We start from the raw sequence: 20,487 nt of genomic DNA on the forward strand, positions 1-20,487 counted from the left end.
TGGCCTCGATCGATGCATCGACGCACAGTGGTCGGTTCCCATACAAAAAGCGGAAAAAACATACAACTAAAATTATATATTTAGGTCTTACTATTACATTTTATATTACTGGTACATATATTTTGTTGGGATAGGATAATGAAAACAAAATGCAGTATTTTAATTATTTATAAACAAATTTTAAAAAAATACAATTTCTGTTTTCAATTCAATTCAATTAATATGAACATCTCCATTATCATGTTGCAAACATTATTCCAAAACCAACAGTTCGATTATTTCTTTGAGAAGTAGTTTTGATTTCTTAATCATTCTTTTCCTCATACTCGACATGAACGGATCGGTTGTGAGCAAAAGTCTGCATATAATCCAAAAAAATAATTTATAATTATTCTCATTAGTTTCAATAGAGTGCGAGCAGCTGAAATATTGATATTTTACTCAAGCTATTCAAAACATCTCGCGTAACTTGGTAGCCCATAGGTATCACAGTATGCTTCGTGGCACGTGTCATTTTTGCATTATTACTAAATGATTTCTCTAATAGCAGCCAATTTTTATTTCGTTATTAATGTAAGGCATCGTTCTTCAAAATGCGATCAAAGCGAACACTGAACTTCACCGAACTCATAATTAAAAAATGAAATGAAAATTCAACGTATTCAATTGACCATAACTAAAAAAATGTGTGAGATAAAAAAGTGTCCTGTGACATAATTTAAGTACATACTAAGTACATTAAATTCTCAAAAAATTATTTGTCTTCAAAAAAAAAAAAACGATGATATAAATTTAGGATGACTGGGAGATGGGCTACTTTGAAGACATGTAGCCGTGTCCAAAATGAACAAATGGTAAAAAAGATTATCGTAAATAATGAGCCACATATTTAATTGAGTACTAGTAAATAAATTATGCGTTATGTGGGGATATTTATTAAAACTGACTTTTAAAAGTGACGCACAATGACCGATTACTGCGCGATGTTCAGATCGCCCACGGTGCAGTTCCTCGATTTCCAATGTTCCGATGCACTCGACAGCTGTCCGGATTCGAAGTTTCGAGGACAGAACGCAGCCAAATGCCGAAGAGGTCCGCGACGACGGCGCCGAGGGGCTAAATTTGCACGGTCACAGCCATAATTTTCACCGTGATTTCGCGCGTCCAAACACGTGTCACGCGACACGTGTTGTGACTTACTAATTCCCGTTGCAGGCCTCGCGGCTCGGATCTACTTGATTCAATAACGCTGCAGGCTGTTTGCTCAGACGCGGCTAAGCAGCCACGTGTGTAAACAGCACTTCTGTTTTGACTAATTATCCTTTGGACACGGCCGATTCTGAATGACGAGATGAATGGAATCTTGAGTGCGATTCGCGAATTTCCACCCTGCTTCGTGTTACGTGGACACTCGAGGTCTTTTCTTATTCGGCTGTTTGTTCTTTTCAACTGTTGTTTGCATTGTTTTGGTATGTGGACGATTACCAGCACAAATATTCTTTACGTTTGAATGACCTCAGCTTTGTGTGCACTAGGATGATTCTTATCCTCAACTTTTGAATTTTGTTTGCAATATTTCGCGATTTATTTTCCCTTTAACGAACATGTTATCATAAAATTGCTATACAAAAACCTAGAAAGTCTGACCATTTCGAGGAAGATTTTTCATTTCTAGAAAATAATCCATTGGTGTCAAAAATAAAATATACATATATTTTTTTATTCTGTATTCGTCAAAAGTAATCGCAACACCCTGTAGTGTCCAAAATTTTTCAGTAAAATTTTTTATTTTCTTCTGACTCCAACATTTATCTTTGCAAATCCTTCGATGTACGAAAAAAGTTAGTACGACGTAAAAGACGCAGCCTTACCAAATCTATAAATTATGTCTGACATATTTTTCAATATTTTCAATAATTTAGAAGATGTAGATTATTCTTTTATTAATTGGAACTATCCTGGAGGGCGCCGCGAACAAATTTTGGAAAAAAAGGTTCCTCACACGAGTTTGATAGATTATGTGCACATTAGTTTGATAAATTATTCGGATGGTCTTTGCAACGGTGGAGAATTAAAATAGCTATGTTAGGTAGGATTGTTTGGAACAATACCCAGATAGCACAAAGACGTCTTTAAGACGTCTGGTGTAGGATATTCGAGTCGTCCATAAGTTCACATCATCAATTTTATCTTCTGGTTTCATCATCCATATTAAAGTTGTATTTATAAGCACTTGACCGATTTATTAAAAAGACCATGAAAACATAAAAAACGCCTTGAAGAAATATTTTAAGTATCTTAAAGACGGCTCAAAACAGACGTCTTAAAGAGGCTCGTAACAGACGTCTTATAGACATCCATTTTATAGCGTGCGACGTTGAGATCTAAAATGGACGTGAAATGGACGTCTTTAAGACGTCCTGTGCTTATTGGGTACGTATACTAGTATAATGGAGTCGCTATTTGTGAGATTGCCAATTGCTATGCCTTTAGTTTGTTTTCGGGCATAATCAACTTTATATTTATCGAAATGAGACATTAAATTTTGTTATTGAAAAAAAAGCAAAATAAAAGAAGAAAAGAATGTAATATATTTTATCCGATAAATATTGAGTTAATTATGCCTGAAAATAAATGAAAGGTGCAATCTAAGGTAGATGTCCCAGTTTTCGCGCCTGTCGCAATTTCCGTGTTCCCGGATTTAAAAAAGTATAGAGAAAGAAAAGTTTTATATATAAATTGATGAACGATATATTTTTATTATGTTTACCTGTCAACATGTGAGATTCAGGGAGAGATATCAATTTATATATGAAACGTTTCTTTTTCTATACGTTTTTAATCAAGGAGCATAGAAACTGGGACATCTACCCCATTGGCCATCTCACATTAACCGACTCCACTACCCTATTTACAGCGAAGAGGGAGTCTCAAGATTATGTCAGTGAAATTACAAAGTATTATAACACAGTGTATAATATTTGCAGTACACATGTTCAGTACAAGTATGCACCACTGATAAACGACAGAGATGTTCGAAAGCATACATACATCCTTATTTATTATTCTTGCATATCAATGTTTATTGTTTTTCGTTGTAATAATCGTTGTAAGGAAATCTTTTGAAAAACCTTGTTATTGTCGCGATTTTTCCTAATAAGTCAGTTCTTCAAGGTAAGAACCATAACTATCTACATATAATGAAAACTGTATTTAATCTATGATTTATGAGACAACAAAATTGTTAGCTTTCTTCGCAACAAAGGATTACCACACTGTCGTAAGTGATTAGAGTGGTCACCTACACAAAGAAGTATGTCTCAATAAGGTATCGACCTCGATTCTCTGGAAACCTTAGCAATTTTAAAGCAAGCGCATTTCCTTTTCTGAAATTTATTTCATCATTCACAAAGCTCGTATTGAAGGTATTTGTTAGGGTTGTGGGTTTTACGTTTCTGAAAAATCCCGTTACTAATTTCGTCTTCTTCGTTTTGTTATTATAATGCAGATTTTAAGCATTTGTATCCAAAATGGGTACGTAAAACCGAAACAGTGGAAGCACTGCAAGCGTGTAGACATATGAGCATGTCGTTTACAAATTAAAATTATCAGTAATGGAAATTTCTATTTCACTTCCTAATCTCGTAAGCGATATATAAACATTTTATTATGCATTACGATCTGCTGTCTACTTTATAAAAATTATTAGACCGTGGATGTTTATACAAATGTATATCTTTATAGGAAATAGTTAAAAGAATGGAACCTAGACAGATTAGAGGATTCTAAAAATAGATTTTTTATTTTACATTTTTTGCATAATGCATATATGCTTTGCACATTTAAATTTAAAAACATGTGCAATAATATATTATAAAGTCGTCATTGGCCGCGTACAAATTAATTAACAAACATTAAATTTGGAGAAAATGTTCCTAATTTATTATCACGCGAATTATAATACATCGAAATAATTGTAAAAAGCGCCATATTATGTGTATAGATAAGTATAGTGAATATTCTGTAATTACCTTACTAATATAGTGGATATTATACATTCATAATAAAATGAATAGATCAAATTCAAAACAGTGAAAATGTTTCAAGAATTTAATAATAGTGTTGCATGATTTTAGACTTATTAAAATGCTTAAGAAAATAAATAAAGGTATATCAAGCCCTTGTATGTCGTAATAATTGTAGACAATTTTTATTTTGCATAAAAATCTGCAATCTACTTGTACTACATGCTATATATACTTACATATTTTGCATATTTGCATATTTTTCGTACATAAATGTCATAGGCATTTTATATGTTTATAATACATAAACTTCCGCAGTCTACACATTATACTAATTGTACATGCGCGTTTTTGAAATTTTACGTATCCGTCTTTCGATATCTTCGAAGATAATGATTTACAAAACGATACTCGCGAAAAAGCAACATTTCTGAACGCTGAAAAGAACGCGCTAATTGCCAAAGAAAAAATATGTACGCTCGACACATCAGTTTTTTTCGTCGAACGCTGTGGCTAACATCACAAATTAGGATTTTGTTGAATAATTGATCAGCTGATAAAATGTCCCAGCTTAATCCTGTAATTACCCTACACGATCGTAGACGTAGCGACGCATGAGAAATTTGCGATCGGAAACAGCACGGGGATCGCGAAACTTGTCTCGCTCGTCAGAAAAATCCAACGGGTACATGAATAATGAATTAACGCCATGCTAATTCTGGTTGCAGTGTTTCTCGGGTTATTGCAGCGGACACTTGATCGATGGGATTTTCACGGAACCGACCTTGGAGCTGGGCTACAATCTAGTGGCCACAGTTCCTCGAGGTGCTCTGGCTCTGAACGTGACACAATTGCGACACACGGAGAATTATTTGGGTAAGGGAGCGACATTGTATATTTAGCAGCATCGTATTTTTAGCGGCACGAAAATGCAGTAGAACTTGTCCCATATGGATATGTACATACCTGTTATTCGAGTATGCGTTCCGCTGTCCAAACAATGCGCGCATTCTGAAATATGCCCGCGATAATATCATGCTGTATACTTATTAAGAACACTTCTCGGAATATTCGAACTCTCCATTCCTGGCATATTTTCAGGATTAAATTCCACGCGCGTGCATACTGCCACCGCCCGCTGTGATTAGTGTTATTTGGATTACATACTTCGATTACGAATTTAGCACTTAGCTATCTCGTGCTACGGTCCGCACATCTGCGCGACACAGTTTCCGGTTTAAGGTTAAACAAATTTAGGTTGCAACAACAATCTCTGCGATGAATCTTCGTTTAACAGTTCATTATTCGTTAGGTGCCGCGACGTTGAGGTTTCGGGCGTTTTGACTTGGCAGGAGGCGTGTTTTTAATTAGCGCAACTGTTAGCTGTGTTCCGAAAAATTCCCCGTTAACCCATTAAGTGCCAATTCTTTTTTTTAATTTTTGACAGCAAAAGTTATGTATATGCACAAAAAGTTGCGTAACAATATAATTATATTCAAATTATATTTTGTTGTTAAAATATCTTATATTTTTTAAAAAGTCCCAAATCGGGATTGTGGTAGGTTGCGTGAATAAAAAGAAAGAAGAAATTTGTTTATTGTATGAAAAACAAAAGACTGATTAAGTAACACATAATTGCTATAACCTCTAAATTACATATTTATGTATGGTATTTAATTATAATATGAAAACCAAACCAAAAATATCATGCTTCAAGTATCACAATTTTGTTGTGTTCAACTTATAGATGATTTCCAAATTTGTTCACTTGTTGAAAAAAAACGAAACACAAAATACACACCGTCTGCTATAAACGATATTGATTGATATGTATAAAATGACATTAAACTGTCAAACGCTCCTGATATATTCTTCGCGCCAAGTGGTGTACGTAAAATTCCAAAATCCTCAAATGTGAATCCTGGCAGTTAATGTGTTAAGCTGAGAATCTATTGATACGTTAACCAACGAATCAGCAAACACGCCACTGTATCATGTTCATGTAAATTGGTAGTGTTAAGGTAAAAGGTACCTAAAAAATCAGAGTAAAATTGCAGCTAACTCTTGCTTAAAAGTGAGAACAAAATTTCATTCCATTATGGTTTCTGCACTCTAAATTAATCCTTTTTTACAGTGTCTTTTAGTAACTCTGTTACAAAGCGATATCTCCGTTATTGATAATGTTACGCGGAAATGTTTAAGGATCAAATTTTTTGGCTCAAAGGGACACATGTTGCGGTCGAAATCGTTTTTTTTCTAAAGGTCATATTTTTCGAGATTTCAAGATCATCGGTGTTTTTTTAATTAGGATTATATACTTTTGTTATTATATATTGATAACTAAGATCAAGTCGAATTCAATGGCATGTAGTAAAATGACCTTCACCTGACCTTAAGCAGGCCGAGTATCGCATCGCTCGTCGCGATTTTTATTTGTCACATCGAAATTGGCTGCGATTTGAATAAAAAACCGAATTAAAAACTGTGCAAAAGTAAATGGAAACGATTTTGTACACTTATTCCAATAAAATTGTCATCGTTTATCTCTCCGTTGGAGTTATTACAGCGTTAGTGTTCATTTCTAAAAGTTTCAAATTTGGACTCAAGGTCATGTTAAGGTCATGGTATTACAGGTAATTTGATTCGTCTTGATCTTAGCTATCATGATATAATAACAAAAATATGTAATCCTATTTAAAAAAAAAAACATCAATGACCTTGAAATCTCGAAAAATATGACCTGATAATAAATAAATATGATCTAATGATATTTGTATTATTTGTTTTTTAATATATCAGTTTATATTAAACTTAAAAATTTCCAAACATGTCCGACCGCTAGAAAAATTGAAAATATCGCAAAAATACACTAGAAAACGTCTTTAATCGCCAGTAAAATGCGAATTAAATTTTATAAGTGACTGTTGGAGTGATTCTGATTTGCATAAGGATGAACTTGATTCGTAGAAAGGTAAATAAAATCTACAAGATGAATGTGATCTGCATCTACAAAATCAATAATTTGTACTCCATTTTAATATACCATTTGCTATAAACGCATTATAATCATCGCAGATCTCATTGACTTAACTTTCTCAAACCAAAAAAGTCTTAATCGAGTAATCACAAACGCCCACAATCTGGAAACAAATTGTCGTCAATGCGTAGTTAACTGGTGAAAATCTTCATCTTTCATTTTTAAACGTCAGATCAACAACCTTGACATTAACGGCGGTTATTTTATTGTTTAGATTTCATCCCATGTGCCCATAGTTTTCATTTTGGAAGTTTACCGTTTCGTTTCGATTTTTAGATTTCTTTCGAAGGGTATTGAATAAATAACAAATTTCACATAATTCATATTGAGGTGAAGTTTTATTTTGCAGGAGGAATTTGTACGTCCGTCTTGCACGACCGATTATCTCTGAATAGTTTGAGTAACTTGAATAGCTTTACTTGTAGGTTGGTCAGATAAAAACCTGCAGCGGTACACTATTATTTTGTATGGTTTCGCGAAGTTTATAGCGGTCCATTCTTTTTGCCATTCCTCTACTGTTTTGCAGCTGATAGCTTCCTCGATATTCTGGGATAGTATGTTGATTTCATTCTTAGGAGGCAGTAGGATAGTTTCTCTCTGGCTGCTTCGTCCGCTTCTCCTTTTCCTGCTGTGTTATAGCGGAAGGGGTCTCAGTGGTTATAAATCTTTTCTTATCCATATCTCTCTCTCTATGTATATATCTTGTTTGTTTAAGATTATTTCGTTTTCGGTCTGTAGTTTTGTGTTGCTGTTATAACGAAGGGAGGATCTGTGAGAATGGTGTACTTTTCATTTAGTTGGTCTTTGCAGAGTTTCAGTGCTTTGAAAATGATTATTGCCTCTTCAATAGACATGCTTGTCGCGTATGTCAGCTTGTATTTTGTTATTGTGAGCATCTATTTACTATCTTCGTATCTAATTTAGACGCCTCACTCGTTTATCACTGCCAAATGGCCTGAAATTCGTGTACACTTTGCACATAACGTGTAAATATTGAAACATGGTTATGACAATTAATATCACATGATGTAGCCTATCCTATGAAACAACTTTTGTAGGAACATTTTGGAAACTATAAAACATTTAGGAACATTTTTAAAACTATAACTATAACTTCTTCCGAGATATCCTGCTGTACTCACTTAAACAAGACACGCTGTATGTCCGCGACTGTACTTGCACATCCCTGGTAGACGTCCCTATCAAACATCTTGTACGTAAATATGCGGCTGGAATCTCCGAAAATATGTAAAATTTCATTGAGTTCGGCTCTGAATTCGAGTGGGCTGACTTCTTTTTTCGCGAAGGTTAATACCGGTGAAAGCGTTCTCATTTACATACCGGAGACTCGGCGATACCAGAATGACATCGTCATTAGAGGCAAGCGTCGGGTCGAAGGAACAACAGCCGAGGGAAATATGCGATTTATGGAATCGTAAACACGTCGTTCGGTAACAAAGGCGTGAAAGTGTCGGGAGATAATAAAGCGGAACACGAACGAGCGCGTAACGAATGAAGAGAAATGGGATCAGACGAAGGTTGCCCGACAATATTGAATCAGGCTGATACACGGGTGTTCCGTTCGTACCGCGGCAAACTGATTTTAATGAACTGTGCCAGTAAGCAAATCGTCGCGTCGCCGTGATTGCTCGCAATTGTAAGCAATCAGCTGCGCCGGGTTCGCGATCGCATTTTATTATCAACCCGGGATCTCCTATCGCGCGAATCCGTAGGCTGAAGGAGTCGATATCGACCAGCACCAACCCTCCCATAATCCAATCTCCTGTTGCGTGCTAAGTGGGACGTGCGGGGCGCTGTCTGTTGCAAGTGCGGCGCAACAGCTGTTGATAGGCATGTCACACACCGTGTTGCGCTTCGAGTATCTGGTTTCGCGGATTTCATGATAATTTCTGACATGCGGTGGCTACGACACCTCAGGATCGAGTTTATATTTTTGTTCACTTTATTTGACACCGAGAATTTTTCATCGCACGTATTTATACGCCTCTGCTGATTTTATTAAACATATTCGCAATGGGTGATTGAATTAATACGAACAGCTTAGGATTATCACTCATTTGCAGTCTCATTGGAAGCGGAATGAAAAATACGGTTATAATTAGACTGCGGATTTGCATGATAAATAAGTAGGTGAAATTTAAAACAGTTTTGCAAAAAGATCCGTAATGAAGTTGTAATTGCACCTTTTAGTTATAAAATGTATCCGTTCTGTGTCTGATGAAACAGCGATTTAGGATTCTTTTAATCCGTATATTATATATCAATTTAAACGTATATCGTACTTTGACGAGTCGAACTAATCTAACTAATAATACTCTCGTAAAATAATCTATTATGTATGAATGTTGTTGCGTTCTTTCAAGTCGGAGTAAAACGCTGTTCTTTCATTGTTAATATTTAATCATTCGAGTGAATGTAGCGCACAAAAAATATACATTTTCTTCTTCTTCTAAGAAATTATTACAATCGTAAAAGTTCTAATCATTGTTACTGTGAAGATAATGGTGCGGCAAGGATTTAAACTAATTTTAAACTGACTTTGCCATTGCAATTCTAAATCCACTGTTGAATTTATGTTTATTTAATGACATTATATATATATATTATACTTTAATCTAAAAATCTGAAAAGGAACCAATTGATTTAAGCAATGTCACTAGATCGGAGAGGAGGGAAAATAAAAACAGTATTCATTTTGTGTGATGTACAAGCTCTTTTGTACTTAAAAAATTCGCCTGTTCTAAATAACTGGGTTAGAATCATATACATTTCCGAAAATGTTGACTTGTGTCTGAAAATATAAACTATACGTGCCAAAATGTTAAAACGACAAGTGAAATAAATTTGGAAAATGTGAAATGAGGAAAATGTAAGTTACACCGCAATGATTATAATCTACTCAAATATAAATGCCTAATAATCGGTAGTTTGTTGTTGATGGAGAATGTACGGTACAATTTGCAGACATTGATGCTAAATTCACTTTCGATAAAATTCCATGGAATCTTCCGAATACTCTCGTCGCGGGAAGTATGTTGACACATTTTGAAACGGAATAACTTTCTAGAAATTGAACCGTGTTTTGAATTTTTGTAAGTTGTTAGGCAGTGGATAAAAATGATTTTGCAAACATTGCAATTGATTGGAATCGTACAAAAATTGAAAAGTGATGTTTGTTCAACTTTTATATCTGAGCCTAAAAAAGAAATTCAAACAATGCGTTTTTACATGCTTGATCGAGCTTATACGATTAACGTCGTTATGAACTACAGACAATGGAAGAGAGCGAAAAGTTTTTCAGTTTTTCAGGACTTTCGGTTAATAATCGTAAGAAATCTTGAGATGTTGACATCTTTCTGTATGGTTATTTTACCGATTACTGCGACATCATGCTTTGATCGCACTTTATATTAATATATCTCCTAATTTATCATGAAATAATAACATGTTTGAGCATTTTATCGAAGAGTAATGTGTTCTGAACGGCAATCAAAATTGATGATCTTCAAAACCTAATACCTCATATGATAATATTAAAAAATAAAATCGATTACATTTTGTACGTATTATTGCGGAGAAAAAAGTATATCAATTACTGCGTACCTATTACTGCTCATTAGAATTCAAAATATATGAGAAGAAGGAAACAAACTAACTATTTAGTTATTACCTACTTCAAATAAATGCTGAGTACGGTAACAAATCATTTTTTTTATTTATTAGTTTTTTAAGGAATAAACATTTTATTAATTTCAACACTATGTACAGTGTAATATCACATTTCATTTCTAATTCTATAATCTAATTCGATAATATTTATTATTGTCAGTCTGAATCTCTTTTAAATTTCTCTTTCTTATTCAATTCTTCTATCGTTTTATTTCTTAAATACCACATTCCTGCAGGTATTCCCTTTTGTTTTTCAAGCTTCCCATTTTCTTCTATATGTAATATGTATGTCTCTCAATTGCATGAATAATAATTATTAACTTAGATTAGATATAAATAATTTTTCTCACTTTTATCGAATCGAACTCTGGTATTGTATCATAACCATGTACAATGACCTAAATCGTTACGCTGGAGCGAACCTCGTTTCTAACCGAAGTAATCGCAGTATTAAGAACATTCCTAGTGATATTTGTGGCACAGTAAGAAGCTCCCCTTCGTTTTCATGTACGTAATGCTAAAGGAATAATTTCTTTTATTAAAAAAGCAAGAGAGAAGTTTTTTCTAACATTTGTATCGTAATAAAGTAGGTATATTCTTTGCCTATTCAATTTAAAGTAGTATAAAGAATGTAAAATGAGTTGAACAGCAGTTCTTTGGTGATCGAAACAGCAGAAAAATTTTAATTTTTTTAAAAATATCATTCTCATATCACTCTCAAGAAAACAACATTCTCATATTTTTAAGAATATGAGAATATGAGAATGTGTGTGTGTGTGTGTGTGTGTGTGTGTGTGTGTGTGTGTGTGTGTTTCACAATTTCTTTTTTACTTCAACAAGTAATATATTTTCATTGAATTATATAAATTTATTGAGGCAAAAAAAGTATATTTTCACATAATATTAGTCTCATTGGGAGAAAATGCCGCAGTGACAGGTACGTATACCCTAGCTTGACTTTGCGTTAACTGTGAATGCGGAACAATTCTGTAAAAAGACGCCGTGTTTCAAACGCAGTGCAATTCCGTAGACTTTCCTCCGCAGCTTGCGAAACTCAAAAAAGTGTTGTTATGAGTGCATAGTGTACGGTGTTTCCTGGAACATATCTATCTTGGATCGCATAAATCGACCGGTCGTAAAATCGATGCCGACTAGTGCTCTTGTAAGTATAGGTACAATTCTTGGCTAAACGATTGCGATCTGTACTTTTACGTATCCCGATCGACGTGTCATAGATCGTTAAGAAGATTAAATGCTGTACAGAATGTGTCCGAAGTGCGGCTATTCTTCGGATTTGAAAGAACCTAGGTAGGTGTGAAATAACGTGAAACGATCCGAAGGTTTTGCGAACAGTGATCAATTTCAACGTTCGTATGAGTGTCGGCCGACGCTCGTTTCGCATGTCTATATTAAATTCATAATAGAATGGTAGGCTTTGTTGGCGTGTACTCAAAGTTATGACGCAGAAACCGCATTGAAACATCGAGTTTATGTCAGAAATTGCAACCTTCAAGTATGTTGTATTAATAGAACTTGTCGTTTATGGTATATGGCGTCATACACGACAATGTACAATTTAACAATGCTTCCTGTAGTTAGGTTCTCGAATTATCCATCGTTCGAATTATTCGAAATTAATGGCCGAACTGTTGTAATCATTATATTTTCGTAATATGACATTGGAAAAAAACACCTGTTTTTGTAATAAATATCCATTTTAATTAAAGTTGAAACATATTAGGACAAGAACGAAAGTTTGAGGAGGCATTCTAATATGAGCATTTGTAAACATCGATATTTTTTGCACTTTTTTGAAGAATATAGCTCCGAAAATATATGTGCAAAATCTTGTCTAAATTCATAAAATGAAAGAATGAATTGTGTTTCAAATCTTCTTTATGAATTAAATGAAACGAACTCTATGAAATGTGAGTCCAACCTTCTGAACAACCTAATTTATAGGTAAAAGAAAACAAAAGAAACTTCACAAATAAAAATTATTAAAAATTAAGAAAATTAAAAAATAAAATGAAAAGTTAGAAAATTGTAAAAAATTATCGTATCCAAGAATATTCACGTGTATAACATGTTTCTTTTGTTCGTGGGTGTATATTCTAATATATAAGATATAAAATTGAAAACATCACACCGAGATGTATCGAACACAAAAATAAATAAGCAGCGAACGAAGCTAAAATAAATTGACACAAAGCAAGTAAAGCATTGCAGTAAATTAATTAATGATCTAAGAAATGTGATAAAATCTCTTCGTTTGAAGAAAATAAGCGTACTACTAGTCATGTAATATTATTTCATGAAAACAAACGTAGGCAATAATTGCGCATAAAATGTTATTTATATCGTCGACGCGAGATAAATAGATTGAGCTTCTTGCTGCAAGTAAATTCGCTTCCTAATGGCTGCTAATATCGGTCTAATGTTTCGTTCAACTACGCCTGAAGAGAGATGAAAGACAACCAGCGGGTAATCGGCGTGCGCGTCATTTAATAAATGACGTGTCCATATTTCTAATGTATCATATCGCGTACAGAACGCCGACGGAGAGACAGCAATTCTTGTATTCAAGCTCCGCGAATGACTATACGTTTCATTAGGTGACTGATTATGCGATTTACTTCTCAACGCATGACACAAGCGTGAAATAATTAGCAACGGGAGGGCTGAATACTCGATAGCGATCTCTCTAATAGTCTCTAATGCACTCATGAACGTGTTAATTCATATCGCGGAAAATGCTTTATGAAATGTAGTTTCTCTATGCGTTGCCAGGAATCATAACGATGATGAAAAGTGAGAAAAATGATGACATTGACCTCTTAGAAACATAGATGAATTTTAAAAAGATGGTCCACGGTGACCACGATTGCGTTGCGGAGATATATGTATATCACGCTTACCGCACCTTCATATCTTGAATTTCGTGTTCCTAGCTAAACGATCATTTCTTTATATGTAAAACCATTTAATATTGCACAATATAGTTATTGATCAGACGAAACCAAGTACAACTTACGGAGAAAACGTCAAAAGTTTGGTTTTTATTTTTTGCAACAGTGTTCCACACTTACATCTGACAAAAATTGACAACATTGCTTTTGGCAATGTCCTTCGATAGAACGGTGAGGGCAAAATCTTTTTTTCTCGAAAAATCTGCAATTTTCTGATCCTCTTCTTTTTGGTTTCCTATTTTCTGTAACCACAGTTTACAACCGAAAAATCTGAAAAAATTCTCTAACATGTGGCGTGTTAGTCAAAATAAGTCAAACTTTTTTTAAAATTTTAAGAAGCCACCGAGGGAGAAAATGTGGAAAAGTGTGCGATCTAATCTACCCTGTAACTACCCTCCAGGAAAAGCTAAAGGATTGAAATTTTGCACAAAGAGGTTTTTCATGGTCTCCTATCGAACGGTGCGTTGAAAAACCTCTAAGGGTAGATTTGACCATTTTATCCGGCTTGGCTCTTTAAGCAATGCGTTTTGTAGATCTGGGTGCTGAAAATTTCATCACAAAACAAATTCAAATTTTTGTTGCAGGGTCAGATAAAAATGATAAAAACACAATTGTTTTATCTTTCTTGTCATTTCAACGTATTGCAATTTATATGAAATTTTGTTTGGCTATTGTCTAGTGAACTAGTCCCTCTGACATCTCAAAACCGTTCAAGTCGTGTGGTTCAATTTTAAAGAACTTATTTCGTTTTAAAAGCATTTGAATATTTTTTGTAATCGTCGTTTTATTCCACCAAATATTGAATTCTGGTGTTCTGTAGCAAATAAGTTCCCCAGAAACGTTTGCAGCTGCTTCTTGAATATCGAAAATCTTCTTTCGTAATAACTTGTTAGCATGCTTGAAAAGATAGTAGTATATCGGAGAGTAATCTGCAGAATAAGCTGGGTGAAGTAAAATCACACGGTCTAGTTCATTTAATTTCTGCAGAGTCATTTGCAAGACATGCGGTTGGCATTAGTATGTAGGAGCATGTAGGTTCTTTTTCAGTTGTATTCTTCTGTTTCTTTAATTTCACGTTAAACTATACGTTGATTGATGGTTCTCTCGATAAATTAATCTACTAATAAAATTATTTGTGAAATTTTCTATCTTTAACGCGTTTATTATCCGTTCCACACATGTGTGACGGTTGTTTCGGTATAAATAGACAAATTAATTTTCCTATTGTTTAATTACGTTACTTATGTTATAAATATTGTTTATTAACGCTAGAACTACCAAACCAGTCAAAATGACTGATTTCTGAATTTTTTCTTTTACAATTGCTGATATTGTGAAAATGTTTCTATAAGAAATGTTTACATAAATTTTTTTAATCAATCATTTGTTATAATAGAAACCATACGAAGTTTAAATAAATCTAATCTTGTAATTGTTATAAACCAATATTAGTTGCTTTTAGGGCTCGCAATTTTAGCGGTAAAGTCATAGCATACTATATAGGGAACCCATAATTTCGTTTCGCTAATTTATTTAAGTAAGAAATTCGTAACAGAAATATGTTGCATTTAATAAATTATTTCAGCAATGTAGTTAAATAACAAAAGAAATTACGGTCGCGAACGTGTTAAAAATCAACCATGAGACTATTTATACATATTATTACAATGAATTTATAGATATTATCACAACGAATTTATACATATTATTACAATGAATTTATATATATTATTCAAACGAATTTATACATATTATTAGAATTCGCATTTTTATGTCGAATATTGTTTTATTATATTTTGAAACAAACACTTTTAGTTAAGTTTTTCATTTAGACTTTTAAAATCGATACAAAATTAGAAACGAATTATTAATTATTAAATCTAGTGACAAATAATTTGCACAGCGTTTATTGAAAGTAAAATGTGAAATAATTTTTTCAGCAATCAAACTGCAGAATGGTACCTATTTCCTGAATGGAAATTACAATATCAACTTGTCTGGCAAGTATCAAGCAGCAGGGACAACTTTTGTGTACCTTCGTCAAGGACCTCAACATTTGGAAAGTTTCTCTGCTACTGGCCCTTTGCAGGAGTCAGTCGATGTCATGGTGAATATTTCATTGAATTTTGAAAAAACTCTGCTTTAAGATTTCACTTCATAATAATTTTTTCATATTACACATATGCAAGAATTGTAACGATATTTTTATAATGTCACTTTCTTTTTCTTCATTCTTCCTATAATCATATTCGTGCTTTATTAATAACTAAGCTTGTGAGAAAATTAAAAAGCTATACAAAGTGTCCCAAAATTATTGTACAAGCAAGATATGAAAGGTTCCTGAGGGAATTTGAAATAACTTTTTCCTTTACAAAAATTTTCTCTGAGGCATCGTTAACGAATTATTAACAAAAAACACTGACCAATGAGAGGCGAGCTCGGCTGACGCGAGGCGATTCAGCCAACGAGCGCGCGAAGCCCATTTCCGCTAATTGGCTCGACCTTCTAGCTCCAGGCGAGCTCGCCTGGTCATTGATACTCATTGATGATTGTTTTTTGTTAATAACACGTAAACGAAACCGCGGATTACATTTCCGCTAAGGAAAAAGTTACTTCAAATGACCTTAGGAACCCCTCATTTCTCGCTTGTACAGTAATTTTAGGACACCCTATATAAATCAGATACAATAATTTCTCTCACATTGTCCCTCAACTTGGGAACGAAATTGAACAACTTGGGAAGAGGAGATACAATTATTCGAGTCTCGAGGCTCGTTTTTATAGTTGTTGCTAACCTTGCCGATTATCAACAACTATAAAAACGAAGTACGAGACTCGAATAATTGTATCTGCTCTTCCCAAGTTGTCCATTTTCGTTCCCAAACTATGGGACAATGTGAGAGAAATTACTGTACTTTAATGTGCCATAATTAGTTTGATTTTGTCGGACAGTGTAATTAGCGAAAAAAAAGGGGAAAGTTTCTAAGTAATTCATAGTCATAATTATTACCGAATAATAAATATGACTGTCTGATAAAAACTACTGTTCTCATTAGGTTCTATATCAAGAACCAAATCCGGGTATAGTTTACCGATACATTATCCCAGGAAATGGGAATGTCCCCACGAATACACATTTTGGACACAAAGCAGGTAAATTACATATTAATATCAACTACGAAATTTTCAATTTCCAATTTAAATTATTAATCATAATTATCGTAACGATAAATATCGTTCACAGTCACCGGCAAAGCTGGAGAACCAATTATACCAAGTACTTTGAATAGAAGGTAAATATTTGAGTACAAATGTTCGAATCCTTATCATATTCTTCTTGTCTTTAACTGAAGAAAATTGTTTAATTGCCATTGTCATTTTTTAGAATAGATGGTGGTTCGATGATCAACAATGCAACACAATCACCCTATCTTTCGCGACGAGGTAAAAAGAGAAAATTCGTCTGGAAAGCGATCGGTTATACGGGATGCAGTCAAACTTGTGGCGGAGGTACATCAATCTTTGCAATTTATGCATTTCTTTGCGTTTTATGTATTTTACGAAATTTACTCTCGAGCACTTTCGCGAAGTAAATTTCTACCCCACGCGTAATATTTGTATTCAAAATTGCGACAGCATCGCTGCTTTATCATTCGAATAAATAAATGAAACATATATAATCGGGTATATAATAAATATATTATATTTTGAATTTATTTCTATTTGTTATATTTAAATTATGAATGCAAATGTTACGCAAGGGTAGAAATTTACTCCGCGAAAGTGCTCGAGGGTTAAACTTGATCGGCGTCAGTTAAATCAGAATTTTGTTGAAACCAAAAATAGTGAAACTGTCAAATTTATTCTTCTTTCTTCCAAAATCAAGGCTTCCAAATGCTGAAATATATATGCGTGAAAGAACACACACAAATATTGGTGCCTGGGAAACGATGTCACACAGAAAAACCACGGGATCTTCAACGATGCAACACCATGCCTTGTCCTCCCAAGTAAGTGTAGCACATGGAACATAGATACATATACATTGACACGATTTACGTATTTCATCAACTGGGTTTTTTGCACCAAGTGTACAGTAGACATGCTAACAAACTGATTATAACTTCGTTCCTTCTGTAGATAGAAAAAAATGACATTCTGAATAAAGAAAGATTAGCGAAAAATCATAAAACATTTAGTACTCTTCGAAATATACAACTACGTTATGAACATATACAACAAATTTTGAATTAGAATCAAATTTATAGTGCTATGCAATTGCTAGATACAACCTGTATACAGTATTACCGACAATTAATCAAACGATAAAAATCATTACGTTCCTGAAATATTTTATTTTCTAACGTATTTATCGAAATATAAATTAGTAAATTAAATAAATATATAATAATAATAAATATATAACAAATAACGTAGCGGATATGAAAAGTCTACAAATGTATAGAATCGAAATTTTCGTAATTTTTAAAACGTCAAGAGGAAATTATTTCGAGTGATTTGAAAATTCCAGTGACGAGAAAAAAGATTAAATTCATTTGAATTAATTTGTAATGGAGTTGAGTCAGGAATTGATTGCGGAGTTATTCGATTTTGTGAAGATGGAAACCCGGTCCTTGGAGCCACTGCTCGGTCACATGCGGTACAGGGTCTCGAACCAGGGAATTAGAGTGTGTACAAGAAATAAAACCGTCGTTGGTAATGAGGATAGCCGACGGCGCCTGCACGGAACCGAAAATTCTTCCTACGACCGAGACTTGTGAAACGACGCCGTGTGAATACGATGCTAAAATAACGCCGACGACGATACCGCCTCCGCAATGGAACGTGGGCACATGGTCTTCGGTATTAATCTTCTTCTATTGCATGTTACGCATCCCGAACACCTTATTTGGATTTAGAGGTCCATACATCTGACATGGTTGAGATCAGTAAATAGCATTTTTACAGTTAATTGAAATTTATTTTGGAAACCAACGAATTCAGTGAATCATACTTCATTTCTACGCTGCACGCGTAAGGGAGAACATTTTGTACCATTGAAGAGGCCATCGCTTTTATCATTTATTGAATTCCGACGATGATATGAGATTTACCCTAACACGAGAACTACCAAACCAGTCAGAATGACTGGTTTGTAATTTTCTAAGTTTACAGTTATATTGATATAAGGGAAATGTTTTTATGAGAATTGTTCGATAAACTCTTTTATTCAAGTAGATATTATGATACAAATCGCGCACGGTTTGAGCAAATCCAATCTTATCATTATTATAAAACAATATACAGAGTGTCCCAAAAATGTCTCGCAATCGGGAAATGAGGAATTCCTGAGATTATTTGAAGTAACTTATTTCTAAGTGAAAATGCAATCTGTTGCTTTGTTTACGAGTTATTAACGAAAAACAGTAACCAATGAGAGGCAAACTCAAGTAGCTCAGCCAACGAGCGTACGAAGCCCAATTACACTCATTGGCTGTTTTTCGTTAATAACTCGTATACAAAGCTGCAGATTGCATTTTTGCTAAGGAAAAAATTACTTCAAATGTCCTCAGACATTTAGTATACAAGAAAGGAGAATAGATATGAATGAAAATTCGTATATTCATTGTGGTTATACTTTTATTTATTCCGTGGTCATATAATACATAGATTATTTAGTGAAAAATTCAAGTTAATATTTACATATTTAATCACTGGACACATAATAAATTACATGATAAATAAAATTCGCAGTAAAGTTAATACTTTGTGTTGCCATATTTTGCTTGAGTTATGGCTTCTAACCGGCTAGGAATGCTGGTTATTAAACTCAATAGGTTATCTATTAGATTCAAGTCAGGACTTTGCGGATGAACAATGAAATATTCGAATCCTTACAAAATATTTTTTGTAACAGAAATCCGCTGTTCAGACCAATCTTTGCCCCTGCCATTTTTAAATTTCTATTCATAATATTGACGTACGTCTCCGCAGTCATTATGCCGTCAATTTGTACCAGTGCTCCAATTTCGTTTCATGAAAAACACACCTATCTATCCTCACTATTAATGATCTGTCATTAGATTGTTAAATCTTGGCGTAATAAAGAAGTTTTTAAAAGCTTCATCATTATTTCTCTAAAAATACTTCTTTTTCAATTGCGGCAACTCAAATTTACTTTCATCAGTTCATATTATGTTTTTCCAAAATTTTGTAATCTTTATAATTTTTTCCACGTTATAATTTTCATTATAATTTTTTCGCCGCAAAAAAAACGTCTTATAGTATTAATTTTAATCATAAATGACTTATCGCCTAACCTTGCGGCATGCTAGTTTAATTTGGTAAATTTTCCTACTCATTGTTCCTGTTGAAACGCTTGCTCCTAATGTTTTTGCAATATTCCTGACAGATTTGTTGGATCTTATCGACATTTGCGGACAATTCGGCGGTTTTCTTGCACAATGGTACATCGTTTGCGTTCACGATCTCTTAAATATTCTACGGTTTTATATTAAAAATACTTCTTAAAACCTTAACATTTTACGGCAATGCGACACAATTGAACGATGAACTTTATTATTATATTTCATCTCCTCCCAATAATCTGATAAATTGTTCTCAAAAGGATCATTTTCGGTTTGTAACCAGGACAATAATATAGTATTGTTATAAGATTATTCGTTGAATAATATTTAGCACTTGTCGCAATGTTTGAGAACTTATTTTATATTAAGTAACAGAATAGTTGTTTCTATTATAGAAA

At 33.7% G+C, this 20,487-nt stretch overlaps 1 protein-coding gene across 6 annotated transcripts in view; it reads left to right on the forward strand.

The window, feature by feature from the left end:
* LOC117229529 (thrombospondin type-1 domain-containing protein 4) overlaps nt 1-20,487 on the forward strand; it is a 71,472-nt gene that overhangs the window by 45,906 nt on the left and 5,079 nt on the right. For all 6 annotated transcript variants that reach the window (XM_076523899.1, XM_076523901.1, XM_076523898.1 and 3 more), the window contains 7 exons: nt 4,754-4,901; nt 15,662-15,828; nt 16,778-16,874; nt 16,966-17,014; nt 17,107-17,231; nt 17,608-17,731; nt 18,341-18,584. In XM_076523899.1, coding sequence (XP_076380014.1) covers nt 4,754-4,901; nt 15,662-15,828; nt 16,778-16,874; nt 16,966-17,014; nt 17,107-17,231; nt 17,608-17,731; nt 18,341-18,584 — 954 coding nt within the window. The remainder of the gene's footprint in view (nt 1-4,753; nt 4,902-15,661; nt 15,829-16,777; nt 16,875-16,965; nt 17,015-17,106; nt 17,232-17,607; nt 17,732-18,340; nt 18,585-20,487) is intronic.

Source organism: Megalopta genalis, chromosome 7, assembly GCF_051020955.1.
Source record: "Megalopta genalis isolate 19385.01 chromosome 7, iyMegGena1_principal, whole genome shotgun sequence".
NCBI lineage: Eukaryota > Metazoa > Arthropoda > Insecta > Hymenoptera > Halictidae > Megalopta > Megalopta genalis.